The sequence below is a fragment of the Rhineura floridana genome, chromosome 20 (genome assembly GCF_030035675.1).
Source record: "Rhineura floridana isolate rRhiFlo1 chromosome 20, rRhiFlo1.hap2, whole genome shotgun sequence".
Classification (NCBI taxonomy): Eukaryota; Metazoa; Chordata; class Lepidosauria; order Squamata; family Rhineuridae; genus Rhineura; species Rhineura floridana.
The window spans coordinates 7,830,569-7,847,288 of record NC_084499.1 but is presented as its reverse complement, the minus strand read 5'-3'; the positions used below and the strand labels follow the sequence as shown (position 1 = coordinate 7,847,288).

The 16,720-nt window shown below is 43.3% G+C and overlaps 1 protein-coding gene across 1 annotated transcript in view; it reads right to left on the bottom strand.

The window, feature by feature from the left end:
* Positions 1-2,440: 2,440 nt before the first annotated feature.
* Positions 2,441-16,720, bottom strand: part of MEGF9 (multiple EGF like domains 9) — a 102,883-nt gene continuing 88,603 nt past the window's right edge. Inside the window, exons 3-6 of the mRNA XM_061603900.1 lie at positions 13,175-13,314; positions 7,737-7,880; positions 5,315-5,587; positions 2,441-3,846 (exon numbers count right to left, since the gene is read on the bottom strand). Of these exons, the coding sequence (XP_061459884.1) occupies positions 3,389-3,846; positions 5,315-5,587; positions 7,737-7,880; positions 13,175-13,314 (1,015 nt within the window). The 3' untranslated portion in view covers positions 2,441-3,388. The remainder of the gene's footprint in view (positions 3,847-5,314; positions 5,588-7,736; positions 7,881-13,174; positions 13,315-16,720) is intronic.

The following is a 16,720-nucleotide window of genomic DNA, read 5'->3' as shown; positions in this document are numbered from 1 at the left end:
TGATCCCATGCAAGTTGTGCAAAGCCAGTGGCCCCAGATGGGTTGTCATTCCATCCACATCTAAAGATGAATGCAGACAGTTCAATAAGCTCCAGGGGAATCTCTGCAATGTGGACCTGCAATTGACTTACCACACTTAAGCAGGCGTAGCACTTTTTTTGAATGCACATCCCATTATGTTCCATCCACGTTACTGGGTGTGGCATCGATGTGTGGGCAGGAGAGAGGCAATGCACCTGATCACACCATTTTAGTAGAGTGCCTGGGAGGTTAATTCCCTTTTCCTTGTCTTGATTTTCCCATTTGCACTATAACACTGTCTACTAACGTTGGCAACAATTATTCACCATTCACAGAGGTACTCATACAATGGGGCTGCCTCAAAAGGGGTGCCACAATGAAGAAGCATATTAACAGGATTCAAACTGCCCAAAACATCACCACACATGTCAAAATCTAGGGGTGGGGGTAGGGAATTAGATTGCCTTCTGTCACAACCCTGGAGTCAAACTCCTCTTTTTCCAGGGGATCAGGTCAAGAACTCTGAATCAGAAAGGAAATGGCTCACAGGGTAAGCCCCAGAAGAGCTTCCCCAAGACCAAGGCTGTGGTGGCAGTGCTCCAGCCTGAGGATGCAGCATTGACATCCCCAGCCTCGGACTCCATTGCTGAGACCCTAGTAAGCTCAAACTAGAAGACTACTGGAGGGGACTGGGCTCCTTTAAATGAAGAAGCACCTCCCAGTGGGAGTGGGGCTAGCAATTGGAATGCAGCTACCGCTACTATATATACAGCTGTCTCAATCTGATTGTGCCTGAAGTCTACAGCCTACCACTCTTCCACCAGTGGAGACTATTCTGCTGTTCTGTTCTTTCAACAAAATGGAAAAAGCACGGGAAAACAAGAGTTCTCCTGAACAAGAATTTGTTGGTGGTAGCGTGGAGATGCCACACAAAAACATGTGAATGAAGAATGGCAATTCCATAGTAGAATACCAATTGTGGAGTCATAAAAGTGTTGTGTGCCTCCGGGTTGTTGCTACAGGCATACCCCGCTTAACGTCGCTTCACTTAACATCGCCTCGCTATAACGTACATGCTCCATATGTCCCCATACCCGGCTTAACGTTCGCGCGCTTCGCAATAACGTACACTTTATTGGCATGACGCCGCTGCCGTCTAGTGGTGACTGCGTGCAGTACAAGTGAAGACAATTGCTTCGCTTAAAGTTTATTTTCGCTTAAAGTATACTCTGCGGTCCCATTGTGAACGTTAAAGCGGGGTATGCCTGTATTGTGGGAGAGATTGATGTGCATACTGTAAATGTAAGTTTGCACAATTAAAGTGGAATAAAGCCCATTTTCTTAAAAAGACTTTTTGTAGATAGGATGGAGAACGTGATGGGGAGATGCACTGAAAAATGTGGAATGTATGGGTGATGAACAGGAAGATGTCTAAACACCCCGCAAGCAAATCCGGATGAATGCTCATTGTTGTATAAGTGCCCAACAAATCAGAATGAATGCACAGTAAAGACATAGTCTAACCTCTATGTAAGCTTTGCACAAACAAATCAGGATGAATGCAGAATAAACTGTTTGTCTGGAGGAGCCTTTAGATACAGAAGGGTCTTGGAGATCATCTAGCTCAATGCACCGCCAAATGAAAGGATTGAATAAGGGGGTTCTGCTACCTTGCCCATATTCTCTTTACACAAGCCCGAGTTAATGGGAAGATTCAGATTTCAAGATGGGGCTCACTGAAGCAAGAAACGATAGCTTTTCAAGAGATTGGAAAGGATCTCAGCACTGTGATGGCGTTTCACGTTCCTAATACATTTCCCAGGCTTTCAAAGAAACGGATTTCGCATCAAGCCCAAGAACTGTCAGAGCATCACATTCGATTGCCAGAAATTCATAACTGCCTCAAAGACAGATTCATTCAGCCGTGCTGAGTGGGTAGGAGAGAAGAGGGAGAGACTGGGCAGGATGACCTTTTACAGCCCAAGGGCCTCATTCCCTTCTGGACAACCTTCCAGCAGCCACTTGCCAGCGGTGGGTGGGGCCAGAGGCAAAAGTGGATGGAACAATGGATGTGAATTTTACCTTTGTCCAGGGCTAGTTTCTACACGCCTTCAATCAGCCCTCCCTATCCAGGCAAGCAAGCAAGAGGGTTATCATTATTCAAGGACATATTCCAGCCAAGCAAAAATACTCAAGCAGGGTGTGAGGCAAGGCTGGTGAAGGGTATGGCCTGGAGAGCGGGTGCGGCCTGAGGAGAATCTGCATTTGGCCCCCAGACCAGAGGCTCCCCTCTCCTGCTGTAGACATTCCAGCAAAAGAACCTGGGAAATGAAACTTAAGATTAAAAACCCATTCGTATTATGAGAAAAGGTTAGCAACAAACCTTTGCCAGAGGCCCAGCTCTAACAATATTGCCATAGAAGTTTACAGCACTTTAATACAATACTTTGCTTACTTGTTGCTCCTTTCTTTGAGTTTTGTATTTGTTTTTTACAATGCCGTGAACTGCTGTACAGATAAAATCTAACCAATAAAATATGACATTTTTGTACACATAGTTTACAAATACAATGCTGAGGAATCTTTGTTACATTCTGAATACAGACTGTTTCCACTCTGGATAGAAGACTTGGCAAAGATGTCCCTGCAAGGTCCTCACTAGCATCGCTTGGGAGAATTCAAGTTCAATAAAATAAAATAAAATAGATTGTTGCATTTTAAACAGCATCCTCATCATCACCTTGGAAGGAAGATTGCTAGGGGAAAATGGGGACACGCCCATTTTTTTCCCTGCGATCCAAGGATAATGCTGTTAGTTTTGATCAGCACATCTTTCACCATTCTATGATGCTTAGATTTTTTTTATTTGATTTTTTTAAAAAATAGCAAATTCTAATTCAGAGCACAAAAGTTCTAGGTTTCCTTCTCCCTCCAAACAATAAATCCATTTCCCATAAACGAGAGCTTAAAAATTAGGTGTCCAGTGTGTAAACACAGCTTTTGATTAGCGATGAGATGACATCTTGGTATAGGCCTCCATCATTTCATACAAAAATATATTTCAAAGCAATTCCATATTTATTTATTTATTAAATACAAATTAATATCCATAGTGACATGGATGGATTTTGATGGGAAATGAAAAACTGGATACAAGCTGTAAATTTACCTGAAACTCCTTTATTATCTCCAGTGTCCAAAATCACTTGTGGGTTTTTTGTGGACTCTAAAGCCTGGCCATGGCCGACAATTATCCAGTCCCTTTGCCTGGAACACTGGTGTCACTGACTGGTGTCCCTCCCAAAGAGCACGGCACTGGTTTGCTCTGCTTACGAGCCTGTGAAATAAACTCTTAACTCTGCTTTTATTAAGCCTTGTAGTTATGCATGGGAGTTGTCAACGTCAGCTGGCCATTGGGTGCTACCTCATTCCCATCCTCCTCCAATAAGCCTGAGACATCAGCATTGGGGATGCTGTCATGGTAGCTGCTAAAACTGATGTTGTCTTCCTTGAGCTCAATGGTCCAAAAGGGGGCGTTCAGCTTCCTGTTCTGATATTCACGGTACGTGTAGACAGCGCCCACAAAACCCATCAGCAGAACGACGAGAATGATAATGACGGTGAGAATGATGATATTGAACTGGGTCCACGACACATCAGCTAAAGTAGACGTGCTATTGTCAGAGGGACTGATGGGAGAAACTGTCTGTACCAACATAGTCTGTGGTAATGTGCTGTTGATGGCTGTTATAGAGGATGATGTTGATACGCTAATGTTTGGAGCTGAAGGAACGGGCGCTCTGCTTTCTGGACCAGGAATGTATTCTGCAGAATGATTAAAAATGAAAATACATCAAAGTGAATGTTTTATTATTATTATTAATAATAATAATAAAAATAAAAAATATGCATAAAATACAGCCGTTACCCCATGTTACAGCATGGCAAGTGCATATTAAGTATTTACAAATGGTCACCAATTCAGAAAGGAAAAATAAATCCTATCCCTTCTTTTTCTTTTAATAAAAAAGAATTAGTCACTACTACAATATCATGAAGATTATTTTTCCACTTATCGAGACAGGATTTCCCCATCTATAACCTTTCAATATTGAGCCACTTTGGGGAGAACCTTGGTTTTGAAAAGCAGCATACAAGCCGAAATGTAATTTTTTACATTTCTCTAGGTTCCAGTATTTTCCTCTAGGTTCCAGTATTAGTCACGGTTTTGTAAACCATTTTGAGCTTTTGCTAATGAAATAGATTTTTAAATAAAATAAATCTCAAAGATCAGGGAAGAGCAGTGAATTACAAATTGAAAGAAGGTATTCTAGTCTATGTAAGAGGCATTGATTTCTAAGGAGAGGCACATACCCACACACGAGCTTTGCTCCAGCTAGGGATGGATAAACCTTCCAATTTCAGTTCTCTACATTTCTCATTTTTCCAATATTAAATTCAGTTCTCCATATTTCTGTAGCAATGTGCTTTTTAAAAAATAAACCATGAAAAAAATGTCAGCATTTTAGTGGAAATTTCTCCCAATAAACACATTTTTGTATGTGGTTTTAAATAATATATACATTTTTGCAAGCAATTTCCACTAATATATTGTAGTGTTGTATATATTTGCCTAATATAGCCTTTTTTGGGCACATTTCCCGTATGTGCATATTTGTGCATATTGTTTGTTGGGAGAATTGTTCACGTATTGGTCCAAGAAGCATGGATTAGGTAGCTTCTCAATCAAATGTGCATAAAATAAAGTTCTACCTCCATTTTCAGGAGAGGCCCTTCTCTCAGTGCCAACACCCTCGCAAGTGCGATTGGTGGGGACACGAGATAGGGCCTTCTCGGTGGCTGCTCCTGGGTTCTGGAACTCCCTTCCTAGGGAGGCACGAATGGCCCCCTCCTTGCCATCCTTCCATCGGCAAGTAAAGACTTTTTTATTCCAACAGGCTTTTGGGATAGAAGGTGTTTAGGATTGGACTTTACAAGGCTTGTTTTATTGTTTTATATTATTATTTGTATTATTTTAAATTGTTTTTAGATTTTTAAGTGCCTTTTACGGTTTTAAGGTTGTGCATAGTTTAATTGTATTTTAACTGTATGTTTTTGTATGTTTTTAACTACATGTAGTTCTATTTGTAAGCCGCCGTGAGTTCCAGTTTGGAAAAAGGGCGGGGTACAAATAAAGTTTCAATCAATCAATCAATCCCTAGTTCTAACATGGCTGCTGGTTAACTAAGCCTTAAGACGCAGAGTCAACGTCAACAAGAGAAAACACGTTTACCTTTCTTGGTGCAATTCCCATCTTCCGAATGTTTAATGTAACCCTCCTGACACTTTTCGCAGTGAAAGCCAGCCGTGTAGTAGAGACAGCCGAGGCATTCCCCTGTGTTTGGCTTGCAAACCCTTGGTGACTGTGCCGGGTCAACATTCCCATTGCACTGGCATTTGATGCAGAGGCTGTCAGAGCTGTAGTAGCCGTTGTCACAGTGGTTACAATGAGCACCAGTGTAGCCGGCCTGGCACTGGTCACAAGTTGGTATGTGGTGACTAGGTTCTACAGTGTGGGAAATAAAACACTAGTTACTTCCATTCAGAGCTTGGAAAAGTTACTTTTTTGAACTACAACTCCCATCAGCCCCAGCCAGCATAGCCAATGGATTGGGCTTTTGGGAGTTGTAGTTCAAAAAAGTAACTTTTCCAGGCTCTGCTTCCATTACCATAATGTGCCACATTGACATCCTAAGGCCACAAGCAGATCCCTATTGTGTTTTTTTCATACATGTTTTCCTCTTAACTCAGCTTTTTGATTATTCAAATTACTATGAAGGATTATTTTTACCTTGGTTGGGGGGGACATATTTATGTCAATAGACCCGCTAAAATAAAAACAAGACAATACATAGGTCCAGTGTCTCTGGGAAGCAACAAACGGCATGAGCACTCAAGCACTCTCCACATTTGTAATTCTGAGCAACTGGTATTCGGAGTCATGCTGCCTTTGACCATGGAGGGAGGAAGTATATTGCCATCATGGCCACTGATAGAGTGGACAGTGCTTGGAGGAGTGAAACATAATCTGGTGCAAAGGAGATTAGAGAGCCTGGTGGGTGCCATGGTACATAACTGTGGGCCCTTTGGTGCCCACAAGCACCTTACTGGGGACCTCAACATGACAGAAATCCAGGCTGGGCATTATTGGTGTATGGATAAGTGTGGCCAAACCATCTCCCTAAGAACGTAAGAAGAGACCCATCTAGTCCAGCATCCTGTTCTCACAATGGCCAGCCAGATGTCTCCGATGGAAAGACTACAAAGAGGCCCTGAGCACAACAGCCCTCTCCACACTTGTGATTCCCAGCATCTGGTATTCAGAGGCCTGCTGCCTCCAACAGTGAAGGCTGAATATAGCCTTATCCTCCATATTTCACCATGCTGGTATTTTACTACTACGACTACATGTATTTCCCACCTTTTGTCCAAGGAGCTATTGAACAGCTCTTATCAACAAGGAAGTATCTCTGAATGTTTAGTCAAAACCGCCATTTCCACCCACTAATTCTAGTTGCCCCATCGTCTTCACGACAGCCCTTCAGATATTTGAAGGCCACTATCATGATTGCCTTGAATTTTCTCTTCTCTGAGCTTTCTCAACAATTCCTTCATAGGACTTGGTTCCTGCATCCTTCGTTGTGCCACAAACCTCACAGCATGAGCTTAGCTAGGTTTGCTAGTATGAAAGTATGTGTGTGTGGGGATATTTTTGGGAAGGAATGAAAATGTCAATTTTATAAATAAATGCATTTTTATATTTTAAATTACATTTCAGTGCAAATAAATACTCTCATACATTACGGAAGCCTGCTCTTTAAATGATAACTTACCACTGACATCACTTTTGCCTAATGAGAGGACAAAATGACAAACTTTCTTGGAGCCACAAAACATGCAAGGCTGGACTTACATGACTATATTCCAGCATAAGCACACGTGTAATGAATTGCGCACTGAATGGCATTGAAAGCTGGATTAGGCATGGCATCTGTGGTGGTTTGACTGGAGTTTCAACCCCCATCAGCCCCAGCCAGCATGGCCAATAGGGACCTGTAGTCCAGCAACATCTGTAGGGCAACAGGCTCCCAACCCTGGGGTACAAAAGAACGTAAGAAGGGCCTTCCTGATGTATCAGGCCAATGGCTCATCTAGTTCTTCATCCTGTTCTCATATTGGCCAACCACACGGGAAGCCTGCAAGCAGGACCTGAGTGCAACAGCACTCCTCTCACTTGCTATTCCTAGGAACTAGTAATGTAAGGTGATGTGGCTCTAAATGCTGTGAACACACATCCTGGCTCTGGATCTGAGCCAGCTGGTCAGAAGAGGGAGCCACAGATCTATCAAGCCAGCAGTTCCTGGTCTTCAAAGGAACCATAGAAGGTTACTAGACACTGTAAGTCAGCCTCAGCCTTTCTTACTCAGCTGTCTTCCACAGCACCTCACTGTACAAACCTCCAAAGCTCTTGCACTCAGGTCCCGCTTGTGGGCTTCTCGCTGGGGCATCTGGCTGGCTACTGTGGGAGCAGGATATTGGATTAGATGGGCCTCTTTTGGTTTGATCCAGCAGGGCTGCTCTTGCGTTCTTATGTTAGGGCACCCTAATGGAATTCCCCTGGACACGCATTAATTTTTTTTAGAAAACGGTCTTACTTATATGACAGCTGCCAGTGGAAGCTATGTAGGAGCATGGGCACAGGAGACACTCGTGCTGTTGTGAGCCATTTCGGTAAAACTGCCTTTTACATTTCTCACAGGAAGCACCTTCTGTGTTGCCTTGACAGTCCACGCAAGTGCCTACAAAACAAGACAAAGGCAGAAATAAAGAAGTATGCAACGTCTGTAGCGCTGAGTGGGAATACAGAGATATTTCAGAATGTTACAGCACCCTGCTTAGGGAGGTGCTTCCCAATGAGGTCCACAAATATACAAGTGGGACCTGCAACAAAGTGTTGCAGCATGAAAAGGTTCCTGTTCAGGATACTCCATTCCATTCCCACCCAATTTTCCATTCTACACCCCCAAAAGACAATGAGCATTCTATGGCCACTGGGCACTCTCAGCCATCATTATGCTGGATTTTTTGGGGGGAGGTGTGTCTCCAAACGTAGGGTTTTTTCCTATAGATATTTTGAACTTTTCCTTGGGGTTCCCCAAACCTGGTGACACCATGGATGGTGCCATTTTGGGTACACAAGGACAAGTGGAAGCTGGTCCATTGGGGCAAATGGGGCAGTGCTCCACCAATCTCATTCTGCCATCAGCTAGCCTCCACCTCCTGCCCTGCCTTCTTACTTGCAACCAGTCCAGTGGGGTGGCCCTGCCTGTCTGTCACCTTCATCCTCGTTAGCTTTACTGTTGCCCCTGAAGAATTCAGAAGAGAGGAAGGTGGGGACAAAATTAGAGTAAGCTGCCTCTGCCTGTCATTGGGCCTAACTCCACTTACTGTGGACCTCCTTGCCTTTCACCCTACCAGTACCAATGTGCACCAGCCACCATTGATAAGGACTGGCACTCAGAGAATTGTGGTTGCAACTAAAATATATGACACTTGTACCGAATCACAGCTCAGTGGTAGAGCTCATGGTATGCATTCAAAAAGTCCCAGGTTCAATCCCTGGTATCTCCAGGTGGGGCCATGAAACACACATTCCCTTCTGGGTGGGGAACGTGCCAGTGGTGGGTGGAGCAGCAGATGTACATTTTATCTTTGCACACTAGGCAAATTTTTTCACGCACATACCCCTTTCTATCCCCCATCCACTGGGCCCAAGGTGTTAGTAATAGCTAAACGGCTTGGGACCCAAGCATCTAAAAGAGCGCCTTCCCCAGTATCAACTATCTCGGGCCCTATGATTGACAGGCAAGGCCTTGGTCCTGGTGCTGTCACTGGCAGCTGCCCAGATGATGTTGACCCATTACAGGGCCTGTTTGGTGATGCCTCCCCATTTGTGGAATGCCCTCCCCAGTGGTGTCTGTCTCCCTCATTATTGACTTTTGGGAGGAATTTAAAACTTTCCTATTTACCCAGGCATATGATGGCTGAAGGAGACTGTTTCTGGCAACTGGGAGATCACTGGATGGAAGAATGTTTTTATCTGTAACTGTTTTTAAAACATTTTTATAAGAACATAAGAAGAGTGTACTGGATCAGGCCAGGGACCCATCTAGTTCATTATCCTGCTCACACAGTGGCCAACCAGATGCCTGTGGGAAGCCCTCAAGCAGGACCTGAGTGCAAGAGCGCTCTCTCCTCCTGTGGTTTCCAGCAACAGGTATTTGGAAGCATCCTGCCTCCAACTATGAAAGCAGAGCATAGCCATCATGGCTAGTAGCCACTGATGTACTAGTGGGTACTCAGCCATCCTGGCCTTATCCTCCATGAATCTGTCTAATCCTCTTTCAAAGCCATCCAAGTGGGTGGCCTTCACTGCCTAGCGAATTCCATAGTGGAACTATGCACTACCTGAAGAAGTACTTTCTTTTGTCTGTCCTGAATTTATTCAGCTTCATTGGATGTCCACGAGTTCCACGTAATGAGGGAGGGAGAAAAACTTTTCCCTGTCCCCTTTCTCCGTGCATAATTTTACATACTTCTCTTTACTTGCCTTTTCTCTAAACTAAAAAGCCTAAACACTAAAAAGTGTTTATAGAATGTTTATAAAATGTTTGTATCTGTAATTGTTTTCACAATGCTTTGTTGTTGTTAAAAAGTCTTGTTGATGTGTTTGCTGCCATGGGCTCCTTCAGGACGAAGGGCAGGATATAAATTCAATAAATAAGCGAATAAACAAAATCCAGGCAAATAAGAGACATTATCAGAGTTCCAGGACACATTCTAGCTGGGCGAACACCTTCAAGAAGAATCTGAAGCAGTGGGAAGCCAGCGAGGGGAATAGCTTGTGGAGTGGGTGTGGCATGGATAGAGTCCCAAGGGCCAGATGGAGAGGCCTGTACAGCCGCATTCAGCCTGCAGGGCTGAGGTTCCCCATCTCTGATCAACCTTAACTGGCAGCAGCAGGTATATCTCAGACTGGTATATTTCCCAGCCCTACTTGGAGTTTGAACCTGGGACCGTTTGAAAGCAAAATGGGTAACTTACGATAGAGTTATGTCCCACCTAAAATGTCAGACCATAATATGCTAATGGGAGTTTTAATGCAGGGATGTGCTTCCCAATAGGGAACACCTTTATGCCAACGGTCCTCCAGTCACCATTTCTGCAAACATCCATTTCAACACAGGGAACGATTTGCATCTGCACAGAGATTCAAAACATTGGACAGATTTCCAAGGGGAGGATGGATGCAGGGAGGCAGACATACCTGCTTTAACTTTTATACATTTCTAACCAAAAAAACCCACCTGCCCCAATAACGTCCCAATGGTAGCCACTAGAGGGCAACCAACCCACGTATCTGAAATTAATGGTGGTTGTTAATACCAAGGGCATATACAATAGAGATCAGTTTGTGCCGTAAAGGAGTCATTCCCAAAACAGAGCATTGGCTGAAATTGTTCCGTCTGTGTTCTGATGTTTAGGCTTGAGTGCCATTGCTTTTAAGTTTAACATTTCATATGTTTTGAAATATTTAAATATTTCCCATTTTTGTGAGATAGTTTTAACATTCACTTAGTGTGTGTTGATAGGGACACCCTTTAATTAGATAAAAAGAACTCACACACACATTAATGATGACTAAGAAAATTGGCTGTTTAATACTTAAATCCCCTAAACAAAAACAGAACCCCCATAATGGTCAGTTTACTATGTGAGATTTTGTTTAGTTTTGCTTTTAAGCAAGAAATGGTCTTTGCAACACCGTTGTTGGTATGAATAAACTTTTCAAATCTACTTCCCTATACCATGGAAGGGGAACCTTAGGTTTGGGGGCCAAATGCGGCCCTCAAAGGCTATCTTTTTGGCTCTCTGGAATTTCCTCAGACTGTACCCGTCACTGGATTTGCTTTGCACGCCCTTGAGTGTTTTTGCCTGGCTGGAACTCTGATAATGCCTCTTGGTTGCCTGGATGTGAGATTAGTTTACAGCCCAAATTGACATTGATTGCTCCACTCACATTTGCCTCTGGCTCCACCCACCACTGGCATGAGGCCCCCAGAAGGTTGCCTAGAAGGGAATTTGGCCTTTGGGATGAAAAAAGTTTTTTTCCAAGAAGTAGCTAGAGGACACTGCAGGCTGATCGATCTAAGTCCAGTTTAAAGATGAAGAATCCTAACAAAGGAGAGCAGGAGGGGCCTTGAAGTTCCCCATCCACAGTGAACAGCGGGTCATAGACTGAGCAGACACACAGACTTCCTCACTAGGGCAAATTCTATTTAAATTGTGTTATGTGCCTTCAAGTCAACTACGACTTATGGCGACCCTATGAATCAGTGACCTCCAAGAGCATCTGTCATGAACCACCCTGTTCAGATCTTGTACGTTCAGGTCTGTGGCTTCCTTTATTGAATCAATCCATCTCTTGCTTGACCTTCCCCTTTTTCTACTCCTGTTATTCCCAGCATTATTGTCTTTTCTAGTGAATCATGTCTTCTCATTAAGTGCCCAAAGTATGATAATCTCAATTTCATCATTTTAGCTTCTAGTGACAGTTCTGGTTTAATTTGTTCTGACACCCAATTATTTGTCTTTTTTGCAGTCCATGGTATGCGCAAAGCTCTCCTCCAACACCACATTTCAAATGAGTTGATTTTTCTCTTATCTACTTTTTTCAATGTCCAACTTTCACATCCGTACTATTTAAATTACAGTGATTATTTCTAAACTGGCATCTATACGTATACATTAGCATATGCTAATCTACTCTGTCCCATTTTTTGGTGATGCATAACTTAGGGTTAATGGCAGGACAGGTCCTTCCTCCATCACAACAGAGCAAGAAAGTAACGAGGAATGGATCCACTGCAACTACAGAATGCTTCTGATGCAGCTGCAGTGATATTTACGCTGCTGCATTTTAGCACATTTTAGGCCATGTTTAAGAAGCAGGCATTCACTCAGTGCATTTCATGTACGATTACATTTATATCTCACCTTTCGTCCCAGGAGCTCACACATGGTTTACCCCCTCCCCACATCCCCATTCCAAAGTTTCATTTATCAGATCTTGCTGAACGGTTATGTTCTCCTCCACACCCAACCCCCCAGAGTGTACTGATGCAAGGTGAGAAGATTTACATTTCCAGGCTGGGGGGGCAGGGGGAACTCACCAGTTGTTATTTAGTGATTGTTCTTCCAAGGAGCTCAAGGTGGCACACAAACATGGTTCCCATTTGACCCTCACAATAACAGAGACGGGGTTGTATCCAAAGCTAGTCCTACTCAAACGAGACCTACTGAAAATAATTACTTAGCCTTCATTCATTTTAATGGGTCTACTCCAAGCAGAATTCAGTTGGATATAACCCTGTTCAAGGTCACCCAGTAAGCTTCATAGCAGAGTGGGGATTTGAACCTTGGTAACTCAGGTCACAGTCCAACACTCTAACCACTACACTGGGTCTCAGAAATTAGAAGACTCTTAGCAGATGTCTTTGGACCAAACATAGAAAGCTGGCTTTTATTGAATCAGTCCATTGGTCCATCTCTCAGAAATGAGAAGAGTCTAGCAAAGGTCTGTCGGCCAAACATAGAAAATTGAGTCAGACGATCGGTTCAGGTGTGGGTAACCTGTGCCACCCCCCAGATATTGCTACAGCTCCCATCATCTCTGGCCACTGGCCACACTTCCTGGGGCTGATGAGAGTTGTAGTTCAGCAACATCTGGAGGGCCAAAGGTTCTAATTCAATATTGTCTACTCTGGCTGGCAGTGGCTCTTAGGGAACACTATCAGCCCTACGAGGGGATGCTGGAGATTGAACCTGGGACCTTCTGCATGCACAGCAGATGCGCTACCACTGAGTTACAGCCCTTCCATGCTGAAAGTGGGAGAATTACAAGGACACAAGAGCATTCCTCTCTGAAATGTTTGGGGACACACTATTGGATTGTTACTATTCAACAGCCTTGGCAAAATCCCACCAGTCTTACCCAAGGTCACCAGAAAGCCCGAGATATGCCTTGCTTTACCTGTCCATGGATCGCACTTCATAGACTGGTTGTTGCACTGACAAAGTTCACAGGTGGTCCCATTGAACCTGGAATAGCCTTCCTGGCACTGGGTGCATTTCGGACCCATTGCCCCAGCTTTGCAGCGACATCTTCCAGAGCTGTTTAAAAATAAACAAGAGAGGTGGTTTGCGCCAGGAAAGGTGGGATTATGGAAAATTTCATGAAAGCAGCAACTATTTCAGTGAGTGAAAATGTTTACAGAAGGCGATTCAGAGAAGAGATAGCAAGACTTCTGGCTTGTGAGATCTACTTGTTGATTTTCGTTAGAAGCCCAAGGTCTACTAACAAGAGCCAGAGAACCAAACAGTTGGAAGGGGCCTTGTTGGCCACTATCCAATCCAGGTGCAGGGAACCTTTTTCAGCTGATGACCAGATGAAGAACTGGACCACCCCCATGGGCCATTTTTGACAGATGGGTGGGGCTATCCACTTGTCAATCACCTGATGTCATAATGACATCAGGTGACAACTTCAAAGTGGCTTGCTGTAAATAGGATCAGCAAACAGAAACCCCTGGCTGTTCTACAGCAAATCACTCTGAAGATTGGGATGTACTGGTAGATTTCTATCTGCCTACCCCTAGGGTACAGATTAGGGGGTCACTCAAATATTTTGCTCCATTGCTTGTTGTTCCCAGCTTTATGGCACTGTTCGTAAATACTGGCCAGGTTCACACCTAACACTAAGTCAAACCATGGCTTAGCACAAATGAATGAGCAAGCATGCTGGTGCACTGGGAGAAAATCACAACCGCGTCGCGTCTCCCTTACTCCTGCCATGCTACCAGATTTAGGTTAGTACTATGTCCAAACCCAGTTTCACAGTTTGTCTCTCTAGAAACAAACCACTTTTCCCCCATGTTTATTTATAAGATTTTTAGACCACTTTTTGTCAACCACACCAAAGCACTTCCAACAATAACTAATACAGGTTAAAATAACATACAATTTAAAATCAGAACAAAAGTAGAAACAATACAGAATACAAAAAAAGAGCAACCTAAACCCACAGGCCAGGCTAAGCAAGACCTCCAAAAGCCTTGCAGAGCAGATGGGTCTTGAATAGACAATGGAAGTACTTGGCATCTCTAACAGGAAAGAGTTTTTCAAAGTTGGGGTGCAGTCACCAAGAAGGCCCTGTCTCGTATCCCAGCACGGCAAGCAATAGACACTAGGCTGTGCTAGCTGATATGGAGAGAGACAAGCCATCAGGTATCTACATTCTAAGTCATTCAGGTCTCTATGTACTCTTTAACCCCAAGGTTTGTTCTTGGCTTACCACTCATGGGTTGTTTGGTGGGAAATAAAAATAATTGATTCCTTTAAAATCTAGCAGGGTCACCCAAGGTGGAATGGTCAAAGCTGAGACACCAGACTAAGGTGCATCCAGAATCAGAGGAAGGCAATGGTAAACTATCTCTGAATACCACTTACCATGAAAACCCTATTGAACAGAGTATCAAAAATGCAATGTGAGATAGTGCTGGAAGGTGAGACCCCCAGGTCAGAAGGCACTCACCGAGCTACTGGGGAAGAACAACGGACAAGTACGAGTAGCGCTGTGACTAATGACACCACTGGGTCAATGCCGAATGGAAGCCCAGAGGCTGATGCACACAGATGCAAAAGGGGAGTCCAGAGTTGTACAAAGCACACAATAGGAACATGGAATGTGAGAAGCATGAACCAGGGAAAGTTAGAAATTGCAAGCAAGAAATGGAACATATCAACATTACAATACTTGGCGTGAGTGAATTAAAATAGACAGGAATGGGACATTTTCAATCAGGCAACTACAAAATATTTTATGCAAGAAATGAGAAATCAAGAAGAAGTAGGGTTGCTTTAATAGTGAGAAGTGATATAACAAAAGCAATTAGGAGCAATAACGCAAGGTCTGAGCAAGTGATATCAATGAGATTTAACAGGAAATGTATTAACCACCATCCAAGTTTGTGCTCCAACAGCAAACACAGAAGAAGAGGAATTGGAGAGATTTTATGCAGAAGTACAGGAAGAAATTGATCACATACCAAATCAAGATCATGGGGAACTGGAATGCAAAAGTAGGCAACAGAGACAAACTAGGAATTGTGGGGAAATGGGGCTTAGGAGATGGAAATGAAGCAGGAGAAAGACTTATTGAATTCTGTGAAGCCAATAATTTGTTTCTTGCAAACACATTTTTGAGCAACCAAAAAGGCGACTGTAACACGTGGACATCACCAAATGGTCAATATAGGAATCAAATTGATGATATAATTGGTAGCAGAAGATGGAGAAGTTCCATACTTTCTGTGAAAACAAGACCAGGAGCAGACTGTGGTATAGATCATGAACTGGTAACATCGTAAATCAGAGTGAAGCTAAAGAACAACAAAGCAAGCATAAGGCCAAAGTACAATTTAAATAACATCCCAGAAGAATATATAGATCAAATAAAGAACAGATCTGAGGCTTTAAACTTAGCTAAGAGAGAACCAGAAGATTTATGGAGTGAAGTCAGAGACATTATCAGGGAAGAATGCAAAAAGACAATACCTCTAGTAAAAAAGATAGACCTTAATGGATGACTGACAAAACTCTTGAGAGAAGGAAAGCAAAAGCAAAAGAAGATAGAAACACAGTTAGAATCCTAAATGCAATAATACAACAACTGGTACATAGGTCCCAGACTATGGTCTGAAGGCACATGAGGCCAGCACAGGCGTGGTCAGTGCCTGGATGGGAGACAGCCTGGAAATCATATGTAAGCCGCCTATCATAAAAAGAAAAAAATGGACTGCCTTCAAGTTGATCCCGACTTATGGCGACCCTATGAATAGGGTTTTCATGGTAAGCGGTATTCAGAGGGGGTTTACCATTGCCTTCCTCTGAGGCTGAGAGGCAGTGACTGGCCCAAGGTCACCCAGTGAGCTTCATGGCTGCATGGGGATTTGAACCCTGGTCTCCCAGGTCGTAGTCCAACACCTTAACCACTACACCACACTGGCTCTCCGTAAAAAGAAAGGCGGAGTATAAATGTAATTAATAAATAAATAATAGCTATTGTATAGAAATAGAAGAGGACAACAAAAAAGGTAGAACAAGAGCCCTGTTCCAAAAGATTAGAGAAATTAAAGGGAAATTTAAAACCACGAGTAGGGATGTTGAATAATCAACAGGGGAACACACTGACTGACTAAGATGAAATAAAAGGAAGATGGAAGCAATACACTGAAGAACTCTATAAAAGAGATGCAAGGATGAAGATTCATTCATGGAGGAACCGTATAATGAAGACGCAGAAATTTTAGAATGTAAGGTAGAAGCCGCTCTTAAAATACTTGGAAGAAACAAATCACCAGAAACAGATGGCATACCAACAGAGTTGCTACAAGTTACTGAAAAATTTGTCAACAAATATGGCCCACAGACTGGAATAAAACAAGGGCCCACAGACTGGAAGCATTCAATATACATCCCAATTCCAAAGAAGAAGGATCCCAGGGAACGCAATTATTAT